This window comes from Hydra viridissima, unplaced genomic scaffold, assembly GCF_058129835.1.
Source record: "Hydra viridissima isolate aposymbiotic clone 2 unplaced genomic scaffold, HvirCarnegie_v1 scaffold_13, whole genome shotgun sequence".
In the NCBI taxonomy this organism is placed as follows: Eukaryota; Metazoa; Cnidaria; class Hydrozoa; order Anthoathecata; family Hydridae; genus Hydra; species Hydra viridissima.
In genome coordinates, this window is record NW_028324312.1 from 9,524,348 (window position 1) to 9,543,070 (window position 18,723).

The 18,723-nt window shown below is 31.4% G+C and overlaps 2 protein-coding genes and 1 pseudogene across 2 annotated transcripts; 1 reads left to right on the forward strand and 2 right to left on the reverse strand.

Moving 5' to 3' along the window:
• The first annotated feature begins 2,396 nt into the window (after positions 1-2,396).
• LOC149880379 (uncharacterized) lies at positions 2,397-4,211 on the forward strand. Its single transcript, XM_090070042.1, has 4 exons — positions 2,397-2,615; positions 3,299-3,489; positions 3,676-3,835; positions 4,081-4,211. The coding sequence occupies exons 1-4, from the start codon at positions 2,558-2,560 to the stop codon at positions 4,209-4,211; spliced, it is 540 nt and encodes a 179-aa protein (XP_089926168.1). The 5' UTR covers positions 2,397-2,557.
• A 4,350-nt stretch (positions 4,212-8,561) lies between these two features.
• LOC149880380 (SCAN domain-containing protein 3-like) lies at positions 8,562-10,309 on the reverse strand (annotated as a pseudogene).
• A 5,005-nt stretch (positions 10,310-15,314) lies between these two features.
• Positions 15,315-17,106, reverse strand: LOC149880381 (uncharacterized). The gene is made up of 2 exons (XM_090070930.1): positions 16,797-17,106; positions 15,315-16,635 (listed from the first exon to the last, which is right to left on the reverse strand). Exons 1-2 carry the CDS (start codon positions 17,104-17,106, stop codon positions 15,446-15,448), a joined length of 1,500 nt encoding a protein of 499 aa, XP_089927056.1. The 3' UTR covers positions 15,315-15,445.
• Positions 17,107-18,723: the final 1,617 nt, after the last annotated feature.

The window sequence follows — 18,723 nt, forward strand, 5'->3', positions numbered from 1 at the left end:
TTTTGTCTGAATATTATTTTTTTTTGTTGACTCTAAGTCTCCTGTCATATTGCGCTCTAGGAGTCTTAGGTCTTTGCATTCTTTTAGTTGTAAGTCGTATTGTCTGCTATTCATTATTTTGTGATTAACTAAGTAATCAATGAATAGATCTCTAGTTTGACTTTTTTTTTATTTTCTTTCTGTGCGAATTATGTTTATTTTTGGTGGTGCAATATCTGATGTAGTTAAATATTCATTTAAATGATTAAACAATTTTCTCAAAATACTTAAGCACGTTACCGTAGTAATAACGGTCATTAACGTGCTTAATTTCAAGTTTAAAGTTGCAGGATTCACAATTACTTCCGTACCTGCGGATATGGATGTCGTTACATCCTCTGCAACTGAATCTTCTGGACTTGAAGATTCTTCTTCTAACGACCAGGGATTGGTTATCGAAACTTCTGTCCTTAATGCTGATAACTGGAATGGCCAAGAAATAATGCGTGTGTTCTTTTCCGTCGAACTTTGAGCGTTTTCCATCAGCGTACTCACATTTGATGTTAGTTTTTTGTTTAAGGGGTATGGCTGCGGATTGGCTTGTTGAATGATCGTACCAGACAGCATCGTTCGGTTTTCCCACAATTGTTGTGTGGAGTAAATCAAATCCTCTTTCGAGTCCTGTATTGAAAATGAATAACTCCAATTAGACAGTTAGTAAATGTTTTTTAATTTGAATTATTTAATTAGTTAATAATGTATGTTACTTACTGTTTTGTCTAGTTCTAATGATGTGCAATCCATTATTTTTTTTTAGTTCTTTTGTTACTGTTTCATTTTCGGTTTCTTGTTGTGGTTGTTGTTCTTCTTCATCTTCTGAATCTGATATTTCTATTATTTTTGTTTTCTTTTTAGGTGGTTCAATTCTTTCTTCGGTCTCTTTCGAAGTACACTGGTTCATGTCGTCTGCCAGAAGTTCATCGAGTTGAGAGTCTGTTAAAGGTTTTAAATTGGAAGCTTGTTTAGCGTATTCACTGGCTTCTCTTACATCTTCAACGGTGTAAGACAGTTGCATGAGTAGCTCATAAGCTTGCTGCTGGTTATCGCATGTCTCTAGCATTTTCTTTAAGCTATATTATATATATTTTATGTATTAATAATACATTAGGGTGACCTCAAAACAAAATTTTTACATAACTATCTGTTAGGACCCCTAAAATGTGTTCTATATAATAGATTTTAAATTGTGTTATATAGAGTTTAAAAAATGTTTTAATAAAATTTTATAAACGTTTTTAAAAAGCTAGACCCTTGACTATTTAATGGGTCACTAATATATTAAAATATAAATATTAAAAAAAAAGTTCTTTTAAAGTAAGTCAAGCTGGTACTTGTAGCAGTAAAACTTTATAAATAGTTCAAAAATAGTAATCTTATTGCATAAAATTTTTAAAAATATTATTAAAAAAAACTGTTTAAAAAACCAAACTTTATATTATGTGTAAAAACAGCTTTTATCGAATAACATCTAAAAAAATAAGTTTTTTATGAATTCACTATTATTTATAAAATTTTGCTTTTTTTAGTACCAGGTTGACATACTTTAAAAAAACTTTTTTTTTAAATGTTAGGAACACACTAAATAATCAAAGATATAGCGCCACCAATTACAAAAAATTTTATTATATGTTCTATTTAATCGAACACATTTTTGGGGTCCCAATAGATAAATATATAAAAACCTTGCTTTGATGTCACGCTACAGAACATATATTTGTGGAAATATTTTTGAAAATGCATAATTTCTACCCTCCAAATTAAGGTTTGTTAATCCATTACAGCTATTCTGTAACTCAATAGTAATAATATTATATTCTCTTTAGGCCTTCCACCTATACCTGAAAAGATAAATCAATTCAATGAAATTGATGATTGTGATTTTAACATATCCCAATCTAGTCAAAGCTTAAGATCTAATAATATACCTAAAACATCTTATAAGAATGTATCTACATGTCATGGTTCAAAATACCGATCACCTTCTAGATCTTCTATTCATTGTAACTTAAGATCTCCTTACAGACGCAATGGTGCAAATTACAATAGCCGATCCCCTTCTATGTCTCCTAATCTTCACAACTCAAGATCTTGTTACAGACAAAATAGTTCAACAGACAATAGCCAAAGTAAAAATGCTGATTGGAAAAGATCTCCAATTAGGTCAAGTTCTTCTTTATCAGAATCTCCAACTAAGACATCATCAAAACAGTCATCAAATGTTATGTTAAATAGATTTGTAGAATCATTCAATGAAAAAGGGTTTTAATGATTTTTTTTTTTTAATAAATTAGTTTAGATAAAACATTTTTAAGTAAACTTTTTTTCCTTAAAAATTTTATGCCAAAATAAATCTTAATTTTGATTTGTTTTTAATCTCTAAAAATGTTTTAATTTGATTATTTCTTCAAATTAATGAGGTTTTAATGGTTAAGAACTTTAAAGCACATTTTACTACTACTTTTTTTATTATTCTTACATCCATTGTGAGCAAATCAGTGTTAAATGTAATGATTTTGTCATGTTTAGGAACTTTACAGATGCTTTGCAAAAAATCAGTTATCCGATTGAGATTGGAGGTAAGTTTTTGTTCAACTTGCTAAATATCTGTTTAAAAACGTTGAAATAATATTGTAAACATTGAATAATTATTGCAATAACTAATTAAGTAATATTTTATTTAAAGATGTTTAATTATTATGGTTATATATATATGTATATATATGTGTGTATATATATATATATATATATATATATATATATATATATATATATAAACTTGGGTTAAAGTTTGGAAAACACAAAAATTGTACCAAATGTTGTTATACAGAAAAATAATTAACTACATAATAGTAATTAAGAAAAAAAAAAAACTTAATAGATTTAATAAGCTTTAATAAATTCAATTACTATTTAAAATGCCAACAACATTTTAAATAATAATTAAATTTTGTTAAAACAGCAACATATGCGTGATGCACGCTCGAGCAGAAAATCCGAATTTGCCTTGATTTTAAAAATTGGATGTTCTAAAATTGGATGTTCTAAAAGTACTGTACTATTAGAACTTTCAGAAGTATTTAACACTTGATACAATAAATAGAACGTCTGGAGGTGGAAATAACTAAAACATCATAAATTTTCAATTAAAAACATATCAACTTTGTAGCTCATTCCAAACCTTTTAAGTTCAAACAATAACAATTGTCATTTTTACTTAACCCAAGCTTTATGCATCTATGTATATATTTTCTTTATTAAGAGTTCCAAAAAGGAGTGATGAAATTCATGGCAGAAGTAAAGCTTTTCATGAATGACATGAACATATTTATGGGAAAGGAGATAAATAATCGAGTTGAAAATAAACGAGAAGAATTAAAACAACTACTTGATATAGATGAATTTTTCCAGTTTGAAGAGAAGCTCGTTGATCCCGTATTCCAGGCCAAAATAGTATTGTTTAACTTATTTTATCCCATTTTTATTATTTTATTAAATGAGAAGGTCACGTTTAAAGATAAAATATTAAATAATTTGGTTAAGCCATTTTATCTATGTTTTCTATATAATCATTTTTTTAAAATTATTTTATTTCTTCGCAAAACTAAACTAATGATGATTTTTCTGGGTGTATTTTAGATTGAGCATCTTAAACAAGTTGGGGGTGTTGATGGTAAAGATGCAATTCGAAGAATAATAGATCGAATTTTTTCTGTCCAACTTCAATCGAAACTTAACATGAAAGGGACAGGTCGTAAGATTGGTATTGAAGATAAGTTTATATGGAAAGTAATAAAAGGTAATTTAATTATCGAAGTAATGAAAATTTAATTAATAAAGGAAATAATAAGCTGATTAAATTATTTTTTAATTATTTATGACTAACGGTTATGTACCCAATTTTTATGACAAAATACTATTAACTTTTTATTTCTTTTCATTCTGTGTTTGGTTAATATTTTGACTTTAAAAAATTGAAATTTATGGTGAATATGGATTTTTTTTTTTTTTAATATTTAACGTTCTAATAAATCTTGTTTTTAGAAAGCGTATTCGCCATCTTTCCACTAAGTAGAGAAGCAGAAGTTCGTGAAAAAGCGAGTGTAAAATTAAAGAATGCTCCTGGCAGAAAGAGCGGTGATGGACGAAGGCTGAAAATACTGAAAAATAGTTGATAACTAAAAATTTTATGCATTTAAATCTACTTTTGGCCATAGAGTTCTTTTGAAAAAGTGTAACTGTTTAATTTCTATTAAGAAATCAAACTTAAAGATTGATTTTTTACCTTGTTTCTAAGTAAGTACTTTTAACTGTAAACACTTTTAATAAGATATTTTATTCAGTTATAAAGACTTAAGTCATCCTCTACAGAACTACTTGAAGTCGAAGTATTCTGGCTTTGAGGTACTTTTCAGTATTCTGGCTTTTAATCTGGCTTTCATTGCAGAAAAATTTTAAACGTCTACGTAAAGACGTTTAATACATATGCAATAATGTCTAGATCATGGAGTTGATAGATATATCAACTTCATGATCTAGATATTGCATATGTTGCTTTAAATATTTAAAAATGCATCTGCAATAATACGTCTTATACGTTTTTCCGACGTTTTATAGACAGTTTATTTTAAAGTCTAATCTTAACTTTATGTTTAAACTTTAAAATTAGCGTGTCTGTAAAACGTCGGAAAAACGTATAAAAGACGTTTAAAAAGGCGCATTTTTGAAAAGTCTAAAATGCGCACTTGTAGACGTCTAGATCATGAGGCTGAAAGACGTCTTTAAAAAGATGACTTTACAAAGACGTTGAAAAGATGTTTTTGAAAAGATGTCTTCATGACGTCTTTATAATGACGTCATTAAGATATATATATATATATATACCTATATATATATATATATATATATATATATATATATATATATATATATATATATATATATATATATATATATATATATACATATATATATATATATATATCTTAATGACGATAAGATATATATATATATATATATATTCTATTATCTATTACAATGTAAGCACCGACCGACCATCCACCGACGATCGTCGGTGGATGGTCGGTTTGAAAGATTTAGTTTTGCCAAAGAATCAAATGGGTTCATACGAGCGTATTGCTTTAAAAAAACTTGGTAAACGTACACCTACAAATGTTTTGGAAGATATGTTATATGGTGAATCTGATTGGAGTGGTTCTTCTTCTAGTTTGAGTTCTGTTAGTTCAAATATTTCTAGATTATTTAATTCTAGTCGTAGTTCTAATGGTAGTGTTAAATGGACTTTCATTCAGATTATCAACCGTTGCCAACTACAGATTTACCTGATTATCTGCTATTAAAAAGAACAAAATTTGAGCCTTTATTTCAGCCTAATGACATTCCGTTATTGAAAGTGGGTTGTGTTTCTAAAAAGGTTGGTCGGTATGAGTTAATGAACCCTAAAGATATTCCTATGTTTTTTAATGATTTCCCTAATATGGTTGTAAAGCGCCATTATGGGAATGATAGTATTCCTATAAGTTATAGTTTTTTTTAATGATTCTTCAGTCAGTGCGCTGCTGTTAGATGGTTCAGAGGACAAAAAGAAGTTTCGTTCATCCAAGCGGAAGAAAAGGTTGCAGTCTTCGAGGTTATCATTCTGATCATGGCAGAGCAGCCCCCAAACCGGGAACCGTCCGCATCACCAGATTTCGTTATAGAAAGAGGGTTTGATCCTTCCGAGGGTTATTATGATGAATTGACTGTTGAGAAAAATTTATATTTTTTTTGTAGTTCTACTTCTGGTTCTGTTAATGACATTTATTATTTTCCTGTTGCTTAACCTAATTTATGGACTGATCAAGATCAGTATTTTCCTGTTGGTAATGGTATTTTTTATATTGATAAGAAAGTTACTTGTGAGGTTTTGGATGTTAGAGTTGAAAATTAATTAAAAACTTCTCAAGCTACTCCTGTTCCTTTGGAAATGTCTAATATTGGTATTAGATTTTTTTATGTAGAAGGTGATTTTTTTATGTAGAAGCTTATTACTGATAATATATATCCGTTATTTGATGTAGCTGATTGGAAGAAAATTCAAGATATGAAATTGAAAAGTAATGATAAAAAGCTAGCTGCATTACCTACTTTGAAATTGTATGAAGACTCTTTTATTTTTAATGAAATTAAGACTGGTAAACCAATAACAACTTGGTTTTCTAATGTTGTTAGTACTAAAGATCCTCGATATAGAGAACGTAATAACGTTGCCGAGAAGGTTTTATATTCTTCTGAATGGGTTAAGGATATAGGTTTGCGAAAGCCTATAAAGTTTTTGTTTAATGATCCTAATACTTACTGCAAGTTTAAGTTTACAAATACTCAAGGTAATACTGCTGGTCAATATGTTCAGTCTGATCAAAGTTTGTAGCGTCAGAAAGCTTTTGGACTTTATGATAAGACCTGGAATGTTTTAAACACTTATCCTGTTAATCATCGGTTTAGTCATGTTGAGATGCCTCATTTTGGTCTCAAGAATTTAATTGCTAGAAGTATTGTTAGTGTTAATGATGATAAGCGGAAAGATATTCAATATCCTGTTGGGTTAGATAGGTGTTATTGGCAAGCTAATGGTGAGGCTAGGTATGCTGCTGGTAATTTGCAAACTGTGTTTTCTGCTATTACCCCTTATTTTACTGATTCTAAAGAGCCTTTTGGCAATGAACAGTGTTTCGATACTTATTTGCAACCTTATTCTAAATTTGATCATTCTGCTGTTTTGTGGAAAAATAGACAAAATTTTGATTGTGTTGCTGGTGATATTTTTGTTGAAAATACATGTAATACTTATTGGAATAATTTACCAAGTGTTATGTCCTTTTCTGGTAATAAAAACTGTAAAATGTTGATGTTTTGTGTTGACCCTGCTTATACTGAAGGTGAAATTTTGCCTACTATTGTTAGAGGTAGAATTAGATTAACTCATACTATTCAAATATTTAAACGTGAATGGGTTTAGGATCGCATGAAGTTAAATCCTCCTGATCCTAATTATAGTAGATGTAAACAAGTTCAAGCTAAATTTGGATCAAATGCAACATTTATTACAGCTACTATGCCATCTCCGTTTGTGAAAGGAAATCTTAGCTTAACATTTTTAAATTGTTATCAAAAGATTTTTTATCCTGCTTTTGTTACTATGTTTATCGTTGTTGTTAAATCTGATGCTGACAAAGGAGAGGGATTAGAACCATTTAATAAACGTAATAAATTTTAAAAGTGTATTTCATTTAAATGTTTTACAAATATATTTTCAGTTACATGTGTTTTTTTCTTTCTTGCTTTTGATAGTATAAGTAATTACTCGGGGTTTAATTTTGCGTATTTCGGTAATTCCTCTTCTTTTATCCAGTCGAACAATGGTTTCCCTAAGCGATTTTTCCCTAATGGTTGACCCAGCGATTTTCAAACGCCTTATACTCATTAGCATGCCATTTCAGTATATCTTGTTTGTTTTCGCTGTTCATTGTTATCATTACCGGGTGAGGATCAACAGGCAAAGGGTCTTTGTATTTGATATCTGTCGTTATTGTGGGTTCTCCCTCTAGCAATTGTTTCATCAATTGTACTACTCCTGCGTGTTCGAATACGAATTCGTCACACCTGTAAACTATGCAATTGATTAACGATTGCAGAAGGAACGGTGATGGGTTTGTACTCATCGGACAGTTCCAGTAACCTATTTCATGTGGTAAGAATCCAGCATAAAGTAGGTTAGCTAGAAAAGATTTACCTCCGTCTGAAGTTCCACACAAATTAAACCCTTTTTTTTAAAGTTTTCATTAAATAAAAATCTTGCCAATAATGTAATTAGCCTATCTACAGTCATTAGATTCTGTTGTGCAACGTTGCGCAAAATATAAATGACCGCGCCTAGTCTTGATTTATATTAAATATTTGCCACAGCTTCCTTTGGAACCATTTCATCAGTTATTCTAACGGTACCAACGAGTACTTGACAGACACAAAGGTCTCCTACAGTTACAAAGAAAGATGATACAGCGGTTCTCAACCTTTACATTGCCGCGACCTTTTTAATACAACCCTTATGATATAGCGACCCCAACTGTAAAATTATTTACGCTCATACGTCTAAGTAACTGTACTTTTGCTATTGTTATAATGTAAAGTTATATATCGCAATATAAATTTCCGCATATACAGGAATTGTTTTGATTGTGAAAACTGAACATAGCTAAAGTTTTATGTTTAATCACAAAATAATATGTAATTACATTTTGTTCAAAATAGATTTCTAATTATAATTAAATTACAAGTAAATTAATTTTATCTTTATGACTTGCATTTATATTTACTTTTCTATATCACGTATTCACCATATTCATATTGCATACTTATCTGAAAATTTGAAAAACATGACGTATTATGGATAACAGTCTCATTTACAATACCCTGCAACTGACTACATTCCTACAATATTCTTGCGACAGTATGTACACAAAATGTCAGTGCGAAGGTTGAGTTTGTTTTTGTTTCGCCAGATCAGAAATTCTTGGGGCAGTCTTTGCAAGAGCACAACGAAGGCCATCTTCTGCATTAAGTCTATTTCTGTATTTAGACTTGATAACTAACAGGCTGGAAAACCCTGTTTCGCAAAGATATGCTGATGGAAATGGAAGAAAAAGGCGCAACAGAATCCCAGTCAGAACAGAGAATGGTTGCAAACACTTGATCCAAAACTGTGTAACTGACATTAAAGAAAAATCATTTTTCGCTACATCGCTATTTATGAGTTCAAGAAACTCTTCCTGCGATGTCTCAGGAACATCTTCAACTTTAACTGTGAATGGATTTCTGGCAAGTGTAAATGGGATGTTAGGTAGATTTTTGGAAAGTTTGATGAAATTTCGTCCGCAAGCATGTGCAAATGTTCTTTCACAGAAATTATCATTGTATTTCGTTTGTCAGGCTCAATGCCATTTTGCTCATAGAAAGCAGATAAGGTTGGCTGCATGTAAATTTTATTTTCATTCAAATTTGTTTGCCCAAGTCGAAGTTTCATTTGGAAGGATCGGATTTTTTCAGACAAATCAAGGCATGTTGTATTTGTTCCTTGCAGTGATAAATTTAACTCATTCAAGATGGCAAAGATGTCAACAAGATAGGGTATTTTCTGTAATTCACTTTCATCGCTGTAAAGTGCTTCAAATTACGGTTTTGCTTTCTAGTTAAAAATCTGTTTTAGTTCATCACGAAGATTAAAAACGCGCTTGAGAACTTTTCCTCTCGACAATCATCTCACTTCAGTGTAAAATAGCAGAACATTGTTGGTCGCATCCAACTCATTATAAAGTTTTGAAAATTGTCGACTATTTAAAGCACTCGGTTTCACGAAATTGACAGAACCAATGACACTCTTCATTGCTTCTTGTAACTCTTGTGTCAGTGTTTTCGTTGCTAATATTTGTCGATGAATCATGCAGTGAGTTCCAATGACATTTGGTGACTCATTCTGTACCAAACGTTGAAATCCAGACCGATATCCTAGCATACTTGGAGAACCATCTGTAGTAGTAGTTTCAAGAGATTTGCAAAAGAGAAACTCGGCTTTAAAATCGCCATCATTTATATACCTCACGTAAACCAGTATTTGTGAACAATTTGCAACGTCTGTGGATTCATCAAGTTGGATGCTAAATATTGAAAGTGGAGCAGATTTAATTTCCTGGAATATCTGATCAATAATATCAGCAGACATGTCAGTTATTCTCCTGTGAACAATATCATTAGACAAGGAAATTGCATTCAGTTTAGAAACATATTCGGTTCCAATCATAACTCTAACAATGTCTTTGGCCGCTGGCAACAGCAACTTTTCGGCAATGTTGTGAGGTTTCATAGCTCTGGCGATTCTGAAAGATACGAAATAAAAAGCTTCAACAGCTCATATGTTTTGTTTATGATACTTGCCACTAGAGTCAATTTTGGCTTTCATGACTCCCTCAGCTTTACATCTAAAATACTGGATGTCCTTATCGGCATAGCTCAGATGCTTGATATGAAAATGACGTTTCAGTTTGTTCGGCTTCATAGATTAGGCTGATAGAACTTAATAACAAATAATCCACTGGGGTTTCTCAATTCCTGCTGTAACTATTGAAGTAAAACCATATCGTAAAAAATCGTCATTATGTTTTCTTTTCTAACGTTTTTATCTTCGAGATCCATTTTCATGGGGTTTTCTATAATGCAGATTTTAGCTTCTACAGCTATTCACGAAAGTTTAAACGATTGCAGAATTTTTATTAAGTATGTTTGGTTATTGTTTAATAAAAAAAAAACTGTAAAATAATATCGAATCAATTTTTTTTATTTAATAAAGAAAAGGTAATTAGATTTAAAATAAATATGAACATATTATAAAAACTTTAATATTTAGTTAGAAAAAAACAATTACAAAAAATCATATAGGAAAAATAAGTAGCACAAAAGTTTAAACGAATTGCAACATTTGAACAAAAAATGAAGAAAAAAAAAAGCAGAATTAATGTTTAAAGTGTCCTCCTTGTTTTTATAGCATCACATTGAACTTTTTTTTCAAACAATATTTTTTGATTGAGTGAGCTGTGTCAGCTGAAGACCCGTCTTGTTGAAAGATAAATTGCTTGCTTTTGCCATATAAGTGCCTGATTGATGGAACTAAATACGTTTCCAATGTGTTCTTGTAAGTGTATTGATTAATTCAGCCTTCGTACAGCTCACAGAAGCCTATAACTTTGTGAGAAAAACATCACCAGATGCTAACCAAACCTCCACCGCCTTGTCGACGATGTTGCAAAAACCTGTCTGAATATTTCTCAGTTGCAAATCTTTTGACAGGTTCTTCCGTTGCGGTTTACTACTTGAAAATTAGCTATATCAATCCAAATAACTTTTGCCCACTGTTCTACAGACCAGTTCAGCCTTTCTTTAGACCACACTCGTCGTTAACGTTTATCCGTGATTGAAAGAATAGGTTTTCTAGCAGCTATCTACGTTCCAATACCTTTGTCTAACTATGTTCGTCTCACGAGCTCTCGGCTAACTTTTTGATTATTTTTTGAGTCGTTGAAGATTTGTGCAAGCTTTTTGTAGCTGAGTCTGGGGTATTCTCTGCTCATTCTGAATATACCACTTTTGTCACGGTTGCTGAGTTTGGATGGTCTCCCAGTACGCGGCATATCGGAGACGTCCTTGGTAAGTTCCCAGGTTTTATTGCTTTTTCGAACACAAGATTCAGAAACATGAAGTAATTTGCCTATTTAAACGTTAGTGTCATTTTTTGTCCTCGCCATACCAATAACTTGCCACTTGGTCCCACTAGAAACTGTTATTCGACCCATTTGCACGCAATGGAAATTAATTTGAAATTTACAATATTTCAAGTTGATTTTTAATGAATTAAAAGTTGCCTGATGATGTTGTGATGAATTTTTTGATTGTAAACCACTTATTTTAACTTTATTTGAAAATAAAAAAATTTTTGCACCGCATTAATCAATTAATTAGAAAATAATTAATCCTAAATAAAATTGTTTAAACTTTTGTGACACCTCTTAATTTGTATCACCTACCTTTTAATGAAATTTCTGAGCAAACAGTGATGAGTCGAAACCTACTTTTTTTTATTTTATTAACAAGTAATCTATTTGCCAAATTGGAAAAAAAAAATATTTTGATATCTATTTACATTAGATTTTTATTCAAGAAAAACCGAAGATTAGATCTTAAAATTCTGTTATCGTTTAAACTTTCGTGAATAGCTGTATAACAGACAAAAAATATTTTTAAAATGTTGTGTTACTAATTACTCATGACAGTGTTTTTCAATTACACTGCACCACGATATACGTTAATCTTTACGATAGAATAGATGACATAGAAATAATACTTATAAAATCTATGATTTAATAGTAAAATATGAATTATTATATAGTTAAATATGAATTAAAAATTTAAATACATGTTAACAAATCAGTTCAGGCGTAACAGAGAAGAAAATTATTTTCTTCTTTTTAGTCGGATAGAAAAACGTGGATTTTTAAATTTTTTAATTTACACAAATATTATTTTCTCCTTTTTAGTTTAAACTGTAAATCATTTATATAGAACTAAATAATAAACTAACTCTAAAAAAAAATTAATAAAGTAACTCTAAATATTGTTTACGAGTTTTTTTAACTTCCATATTTTATTTGCAATTGTTCATGAAGTTGTGAAACAATACCATTGGATAATTTTTGTTAAAATTGGAATGTGATTGGTTTAATTATCATGTTTAACTTTAAACATGATAATTACGCGGTGTTTTATAGAAAAACATTTTGTGTCCGGAAAAACAGACAATCAGACAAACAGACAAGAAAGCATGTTTTACATATTAGAATAGAGACAAAAATCCCCATATTTCGATAGTCTTAGGCAACCCCTGGCAAATCTCCATTCGACCCCGCCAGGGGTCGAATGGGGATTTGCCAGGTAAAGTCCTTTCTACTTTACCAAATAAAAATTTAAATCCTTTCTACTTTCTCTAATAAAATGTATATATAACTACTTCATATACTTACTTCAATTATAATATGATCTTAGCGATGATTATTTATCTTAATATGATTCTTTGTGTAATATATCTAAACTAATAATTAAATTCCAAAAGGAAAAAAGTTTTAGCTCGCTTAAAAGATCTTTCCCCTATGACCGCGTGCATTAAGCACGTGCTCTTTTATAGGCTAGTAACTAATTCAAAGCCTAGTAACTAATGACGAAGCGACGTTAAACATTAAACATTAGGTATTTATGTAGGAAGTATATTATAGATTTGTTTTACCTAGGAGATTTTAGAAACTGGATGTATCTAACAATATTTCCAATGGTTGCCAGCTGGTTTATTGGAAGCCCATTGATTGTGTACTTTAAGAGAAAAAGTAGCCTCGTTGGATTTGTTGACAGGCTGTACTTTCTCTTCTCACTCTTATTTTTTTTTTGTTTTTTTGAGTACGACCCATTTAAGTTATTAATTTTATTATTACTTAATCCCAAAACAATATTAAAAAAATTTAATTCTAATTTCCCCCTAAAAAAATTACATTTTATGATACAATATTCAAATAAGTATATGTATATTGAAGATATTGATAACTATTACATAACTATATATGAAAAAATTAGTTTTTATTTCAGTAAAATAAGTTTCTAGTTATTACTATAAGCTATTAAAATCAAAATAATAAACAAAAACCAGTTTAAACAAAACAGTATACAGAAAACACAAAGGTTGTTCAAGTAGTCATTTTTATCAACATTTTCTGTGAATCAGGATTCAATGAACCTTCTATAAAAAAAAAATGTCAGATGGATTGATTCTTATACAGTCTAAAATAATTGGTTTTCAAATCCTCTAGAGTAAGTGGCATTTAAAGTGTAAAATTATTAGGTCCTCATCTAAAATAGTGTTATAAAATGTTAAATTTTATCAAAAATGAAGAAATTTAGATTTTACATATAGCTGAAATTGACCTCAAAAAAAATTTTTAGTCATACATAAACTCAGTAGACAAAACGGAATGGGAAAAAAATGCGTGCAAAAAAATTTTTTTTTTTTTTGAGACACCCTACTGGGCATAACATCAAAAGGAAAAGGCAAAATATTGTCTTTGAAAATTATTCTCTTTTCTACTTCTTTAGTGTTTTGCCTTTTCTAAAGAGAAATCAATTTTTTGTGCTTGGCTAGCAATTCACTCATTTTCTTCTGTACTTTGTCAACTCTGGATGTTAGAATTCCGGCTTTTTCATAAATAGCAGTGACCTTTTTAACCAAACAATGACAATTTTCCTCACAAATGTGCTTGAAATCATGAGAGAATCCACAGTAGAGAAGAGTGTTATCTTTGATCTTAGGATTTTCAGACTTTAAAAAATAATAATGCTCCAAAAATGTCTTTGTTAAAAGGGAGTTGATTGTCATTCAACTTGTCACTTTTAGCCATTCTGTTCAATTTAGTTTACTCTGTCCACTGGAGTCAAATAACAACTGTAATAGACAGAAGTTTATAAAAGTGTCCTATCACTTACAGAATTATAAAGTGTTCTTTCACTTTAAAAGATAGTTACTCAAAGTTCCAATAATAGTGTTCTATCACTACTTTGAAGGACTTTTGGTAATCCTTCAGTTAAGCGGCGTAAAATAAAATTGTTATTTTGCTTTTAAAACGTTTCAGACGTTTTTGAAACAATACAAGAAAGCAAAATAATAATTTTGTTTTATGCCGCTTAACTGAAGGATTACCGTTGCAACTAACCCCCAGGCCCCACCCCTTGCCGAGGAAATGCATTGTTCCAAATAATCCCCCCCTCCCCAAACCCCCAGGTCGGAACTTGCTCATCACATTTAAATTGTAATTTTCCCCCACCAACTCCCACCTCCCTAATTTAACACTCAATATTATAAGCATTTTTACATGTTTCAAATCTTGTCATTTCAGGAATTAATATTTTGGAAAAATTTACATAACTTTAACATTTTTCAACCAATTTTGGATTTTCGTTGGTCTAAATAGGTGTGAAAAGGGTTCGGAATTCGATTTAGACCCATTTTATAGAGATTAGATCACTATTTTGTTTGACTGTCAACCGCGTCAAACCGCATAAAAATGGGTAGTTAGGCTTGAACTTACTTCAAGCCTAACCGTTAGTTAGGCTTGAACTTACTTCAAGCCTAACTAACGGTTTTATTCAAACTGCTCCCAGTTTTTGAAAAGGTTTAATAGTACATGGTTCAACATTAGATTAGCTTGTATCATTCAAACTGCAACTTTACAAGCACTGTAAAAATAGGCTTTTTTCACCCAAAAATCATGTTGTTTGAAACTTAAGGTGGCTTGTGTAGTCACAAAAATAAAGTTAGAGCTCTAAAAATTTACAGATCTTATTTTCTCAAATATACGCAGCAGAAAAATGCTAGGAGCAGTCAAAATAAAATGTGACCCTGAAAACGGGACATCCTATTATATATATATATATATATATATATATATATTAGGGTGGCCCTTATATGATGATAAAAAATTAAATAAGAGCAATGTTAAGTCTGACCATTTTAAATGGTTCCATTTCATACAAAAAAATTATGTGTAAAGTTTCATAAAAAAATATTAATATTTAGAGGTGGCTCAACGCCGTCAAAGTTTTCTCATATACGAATTTTTTATGTCTGTGACAGAATTCAGCACATTTTGCCATCAGTTTCATACAGAAAATTAATTCTAACTACTAAAAACAGTTCTTAATTACAGAGACAAACACAGAAACAATAGAATACACAAAGTTACACATCTTCACTTAGTTGAACTAGTTAATTGTGAAGTAAGGTGGATTTTTTCACATTCGGAAAGTTTGCCCGGTTCTGTTCGATAACCTGCAGAGCATATTGCAGCTGTTCTTCGCTTTTAAATCGGCCAGACTTTGTTGCATCTTGGATCAAGGCAACTCCTCGTTCTGCATGGTCGTTTATTACTGCCTGGGATTTCACGATTGCCTCTGCAACCTTGAAGTCATCTCTCCTGTTCCATGATTCAGGATCTTCGGCCAGGAATCCATCTGGCATGCCCAGAATAGAAAACAGGTTTCTGCTTCTTTTTGAGACAAAATCAGGAAGCGTCTTTTGTTGTACTGTCGCCAAGTCCACCACGACACGTTTCAAAGGTACTTCTTCTCCTTCCTGTTCTAATGATCTTTTAACAATTTCGCGTTCCGTAGTGAAAAGGATCAAATCTTCTGACAGGTACCAAAGATGGCCCTCAAGCTTGCGTGATGTTGCGGCACCAATATCTTGATCAGGGTAAGCCTGGAGTTGTTGAATAAGTTGTAGATCATTCCTAGCGGCTTTGTAAGCCAGAGGCGCCAAAAACCAGAACGTGATATAAACCTTTGCAAGAAATATGTTCACACGTAGGAGGCCACGAGACTCTCGCAAGGTCAGCTTAAACTGTGATCGAAACAGCCAAACCTTTATACTGTAAATGGCTTTCGCCATCCATCGAGCTTGATGCATTGACCCAGGCGCTCGAAAATTCTTCCAATCTGTAGGCTTTCTTCCTAAAAAGATGAGCATCAGTTTGAGCAGCTCGCGATAGTCATCTCGTGGCTGATGATCTTGCAGCTGCTGTTCACAGAAAACAATGATTACATGTTTGACTTCGGAGAGTTCAGCTGAGGCAACATCATCCGAAAAGGCATCTTCATAACTTTCCTGGTCAAAGGATGACCACTGTGCTTGAAATCGTTTGAAAACGAGTATTTCCGGAGCTTTACTGGGTCCCATACAGACACAAAAAGCAGCAGCCAATACCAGTTCCATGATGTGATGTCGACAACCAAAGTGCAGTAGAGGCCACCCTAGTAGCTGTTCGAGAAGAACGCAAGCGCCAGACAGCCGACCGGTGTTGGAAGAGGTTGTATCGAAACACATACCATGGACAAAGTTTTCCAGCTCCCATTTTCGGATAGCATCATAGACTGCTTTGGCCTCGTCTTGTCCAGTGCCTAAAAAGTAATTTATAGTAGTCTTTATTAAAGTTTGTCTGACATGATTTCACATTCACATTTCATAATAATAAATGATTTCGAAATTTATAAAAACATTTAACTAAAATAAAAGTAGGCATATATATTATACCATTATATATTATACCATTATGTATTACCTGCAGGAATCTTTGGAATATCCAAAAGCTTTGTCTTCCCCATTGTTGTGACAAGAATGGGCAACCTATCCACCTTCTCTGTTCCAGTCAGATCTTGCATCAGCTTGCCATCCCAGTGTACTGTAAGAGCAGTATTTGGCTTGAAATGTTGAATGATTCCGGAGGCAATTTGCTGTCGGTGTTTCCGACGGAGTCGTTGGATGGTTGATCTATTCAAAGCGAGTGATTCAGCGTCTTGTCCAAGAGCCCTCGAAGCCTCAACGATGACCATCATAGCAGCCCTGTCGCTCATTTTATTTCTATCAAGCATAGATGCCAGCTGTGGTGAAACAACACTTTGGCGTCCTCGCTTTCGTGATGAAGAAGAAGGAGTAACAGTACTTGTGCTTAGAACTGGATCCTCATCTTCAGGTTCAGACTGACTTTCTTCTGAATCAGCGCTGCTGCTCTCCAACACAGCTTTATCTAGCAAGGTGTTTTTATCAAGTTGAGATCAATGTACTCTCTTTTGCAATATCTGCTTTCTCTCATTCTGCTTTTTTTGTTGTTGAAGCAGAACCTTATCGATTCCGCCCATGCAGCCAGGTCGTCCCTTTTTTCTTTGAGATTCCAGAAAAACCTTACCTTCTTGATTCTCAATTAGCTCCATGGCGTCAGCATGTGCAATGTCGAACAGTTCTTCTATTGCGGCTGAAAATGCGGTTTCATTTGTTTGTTGAGTCTCGGTCTTGCGGCTCTTGTTTTTCTTTAGACTTTTCCACTCGAAGAATAATTGCTCAAGCTTTTTGATGGAATCTTGATGATGCCTTGTTGGAATTTTAGCTCGAAACCAGAAATCTTCAACTTTCTCAATAGCGTGGTTTGCAGCCTTTCGAATATCCTCTTTCAAAACATTGTGGAGATGTAGAAAGTGACCAAGAACCTGCTTCCCTGATGGCAATTTACTACCTTCAATTCTTTCAGCAGGGCTAACAAGATAAATTTGTGAACGCAATGCCATCTGAAAATGCCAAACAGATTTATACTAATCATCATAATATTATAACATAATATTAAACTATGCAATTTTTGGCATAAACAAATTACAAAATTACACATGCCATTGACATGCCATGCAATAATACAAAACGAAATCTACAGTCATACAGACTCCCTCATATAATTATATATATAACATAATATATTTTATAATTAAATTGACATACTAACCTTTGCTGATTGCTAATATCTGTGATTATTGATAACTATTAAATAGAAATTTTATTTTGATTAATTAACAAACAACAGTAGAAGAAGAAATTTATAATACAAGATGGCTACAAAGAACTAGCACAAGATTTATTTAAATATTATATAAGATGCCCAATAGGTGCTAATATTAAATTATATTACATGTTTAGTTTTGTTTACTGAAAAAAATGACTGAAGAAAATTATGAATTAATAAAATTACTGAGGAAAATTATAAATTATTTATTTAGATATATTGAAGAACATTTTTTTATGCGTTATTACCTTTATATTTATTATAATTTTATATTTAATTATTTTTTAGATTAGTACATTATTGAAACATGATATCTAGTTCAAATTATTGATTGAAATATATTTATTCATTTAATATTCAAAATCATTTATTGAAAAGAACCTGAAATTTTTTTTCGCCGATTTTGGTATTCTCACAAAACTAAAGCTTAGTTGAGCCACCTCTAAATATTGTTCAATCCTGCTCATATTTGGCCTGAATTATTTTTTTATATATTGGAACTCATCTGAGGGGTCAGACAATGATATTTTAAAACTTCAAAAATAAGGGCCACCCTAATATATATATATATGTATATATATATATATATATATATATATATATATATATACATATATATATATCGTGAGGCAATTATATATAAGTCAGTTATTATGTAAAT

Coding starts and splice junctions, on each gene's coding strand:
- LOC149880381 (XM_090070930.1), bottom strand. CDS start 17,106: ATGCTTGATAGAAATAAAATGAGCGACAGGGCTGCTATGATGGTCATC. Junction 16,636..16,796: donor TATTCCAAAGATTCCTGCAG/GTAATACATAAT, acceptor ATTACTTTTTAG/GCACTGGACAAGACGAGGCC.
- LOC149880379 (XM_090070042.1), top strand. CDS start 2,558: ATGTTTAGGAACTTTACAGATGCTTTGCAAAAAATCAGTTATCCGATT. Junction 2,616..3,298: donor TTATCCGATTGAGATTGGAG/GTAAGTTTTTGT, acceptor TTCTTTATTAAG/AGTTCCAAAAAGGAGTGATG. Junction 3,490..3,675: donor CCGTATTCCAGGCCAAAATA/GTATTGTTTAAC, acceptor GGTGTATTTTAG/ATTGAGCATCTTAAACAAGT.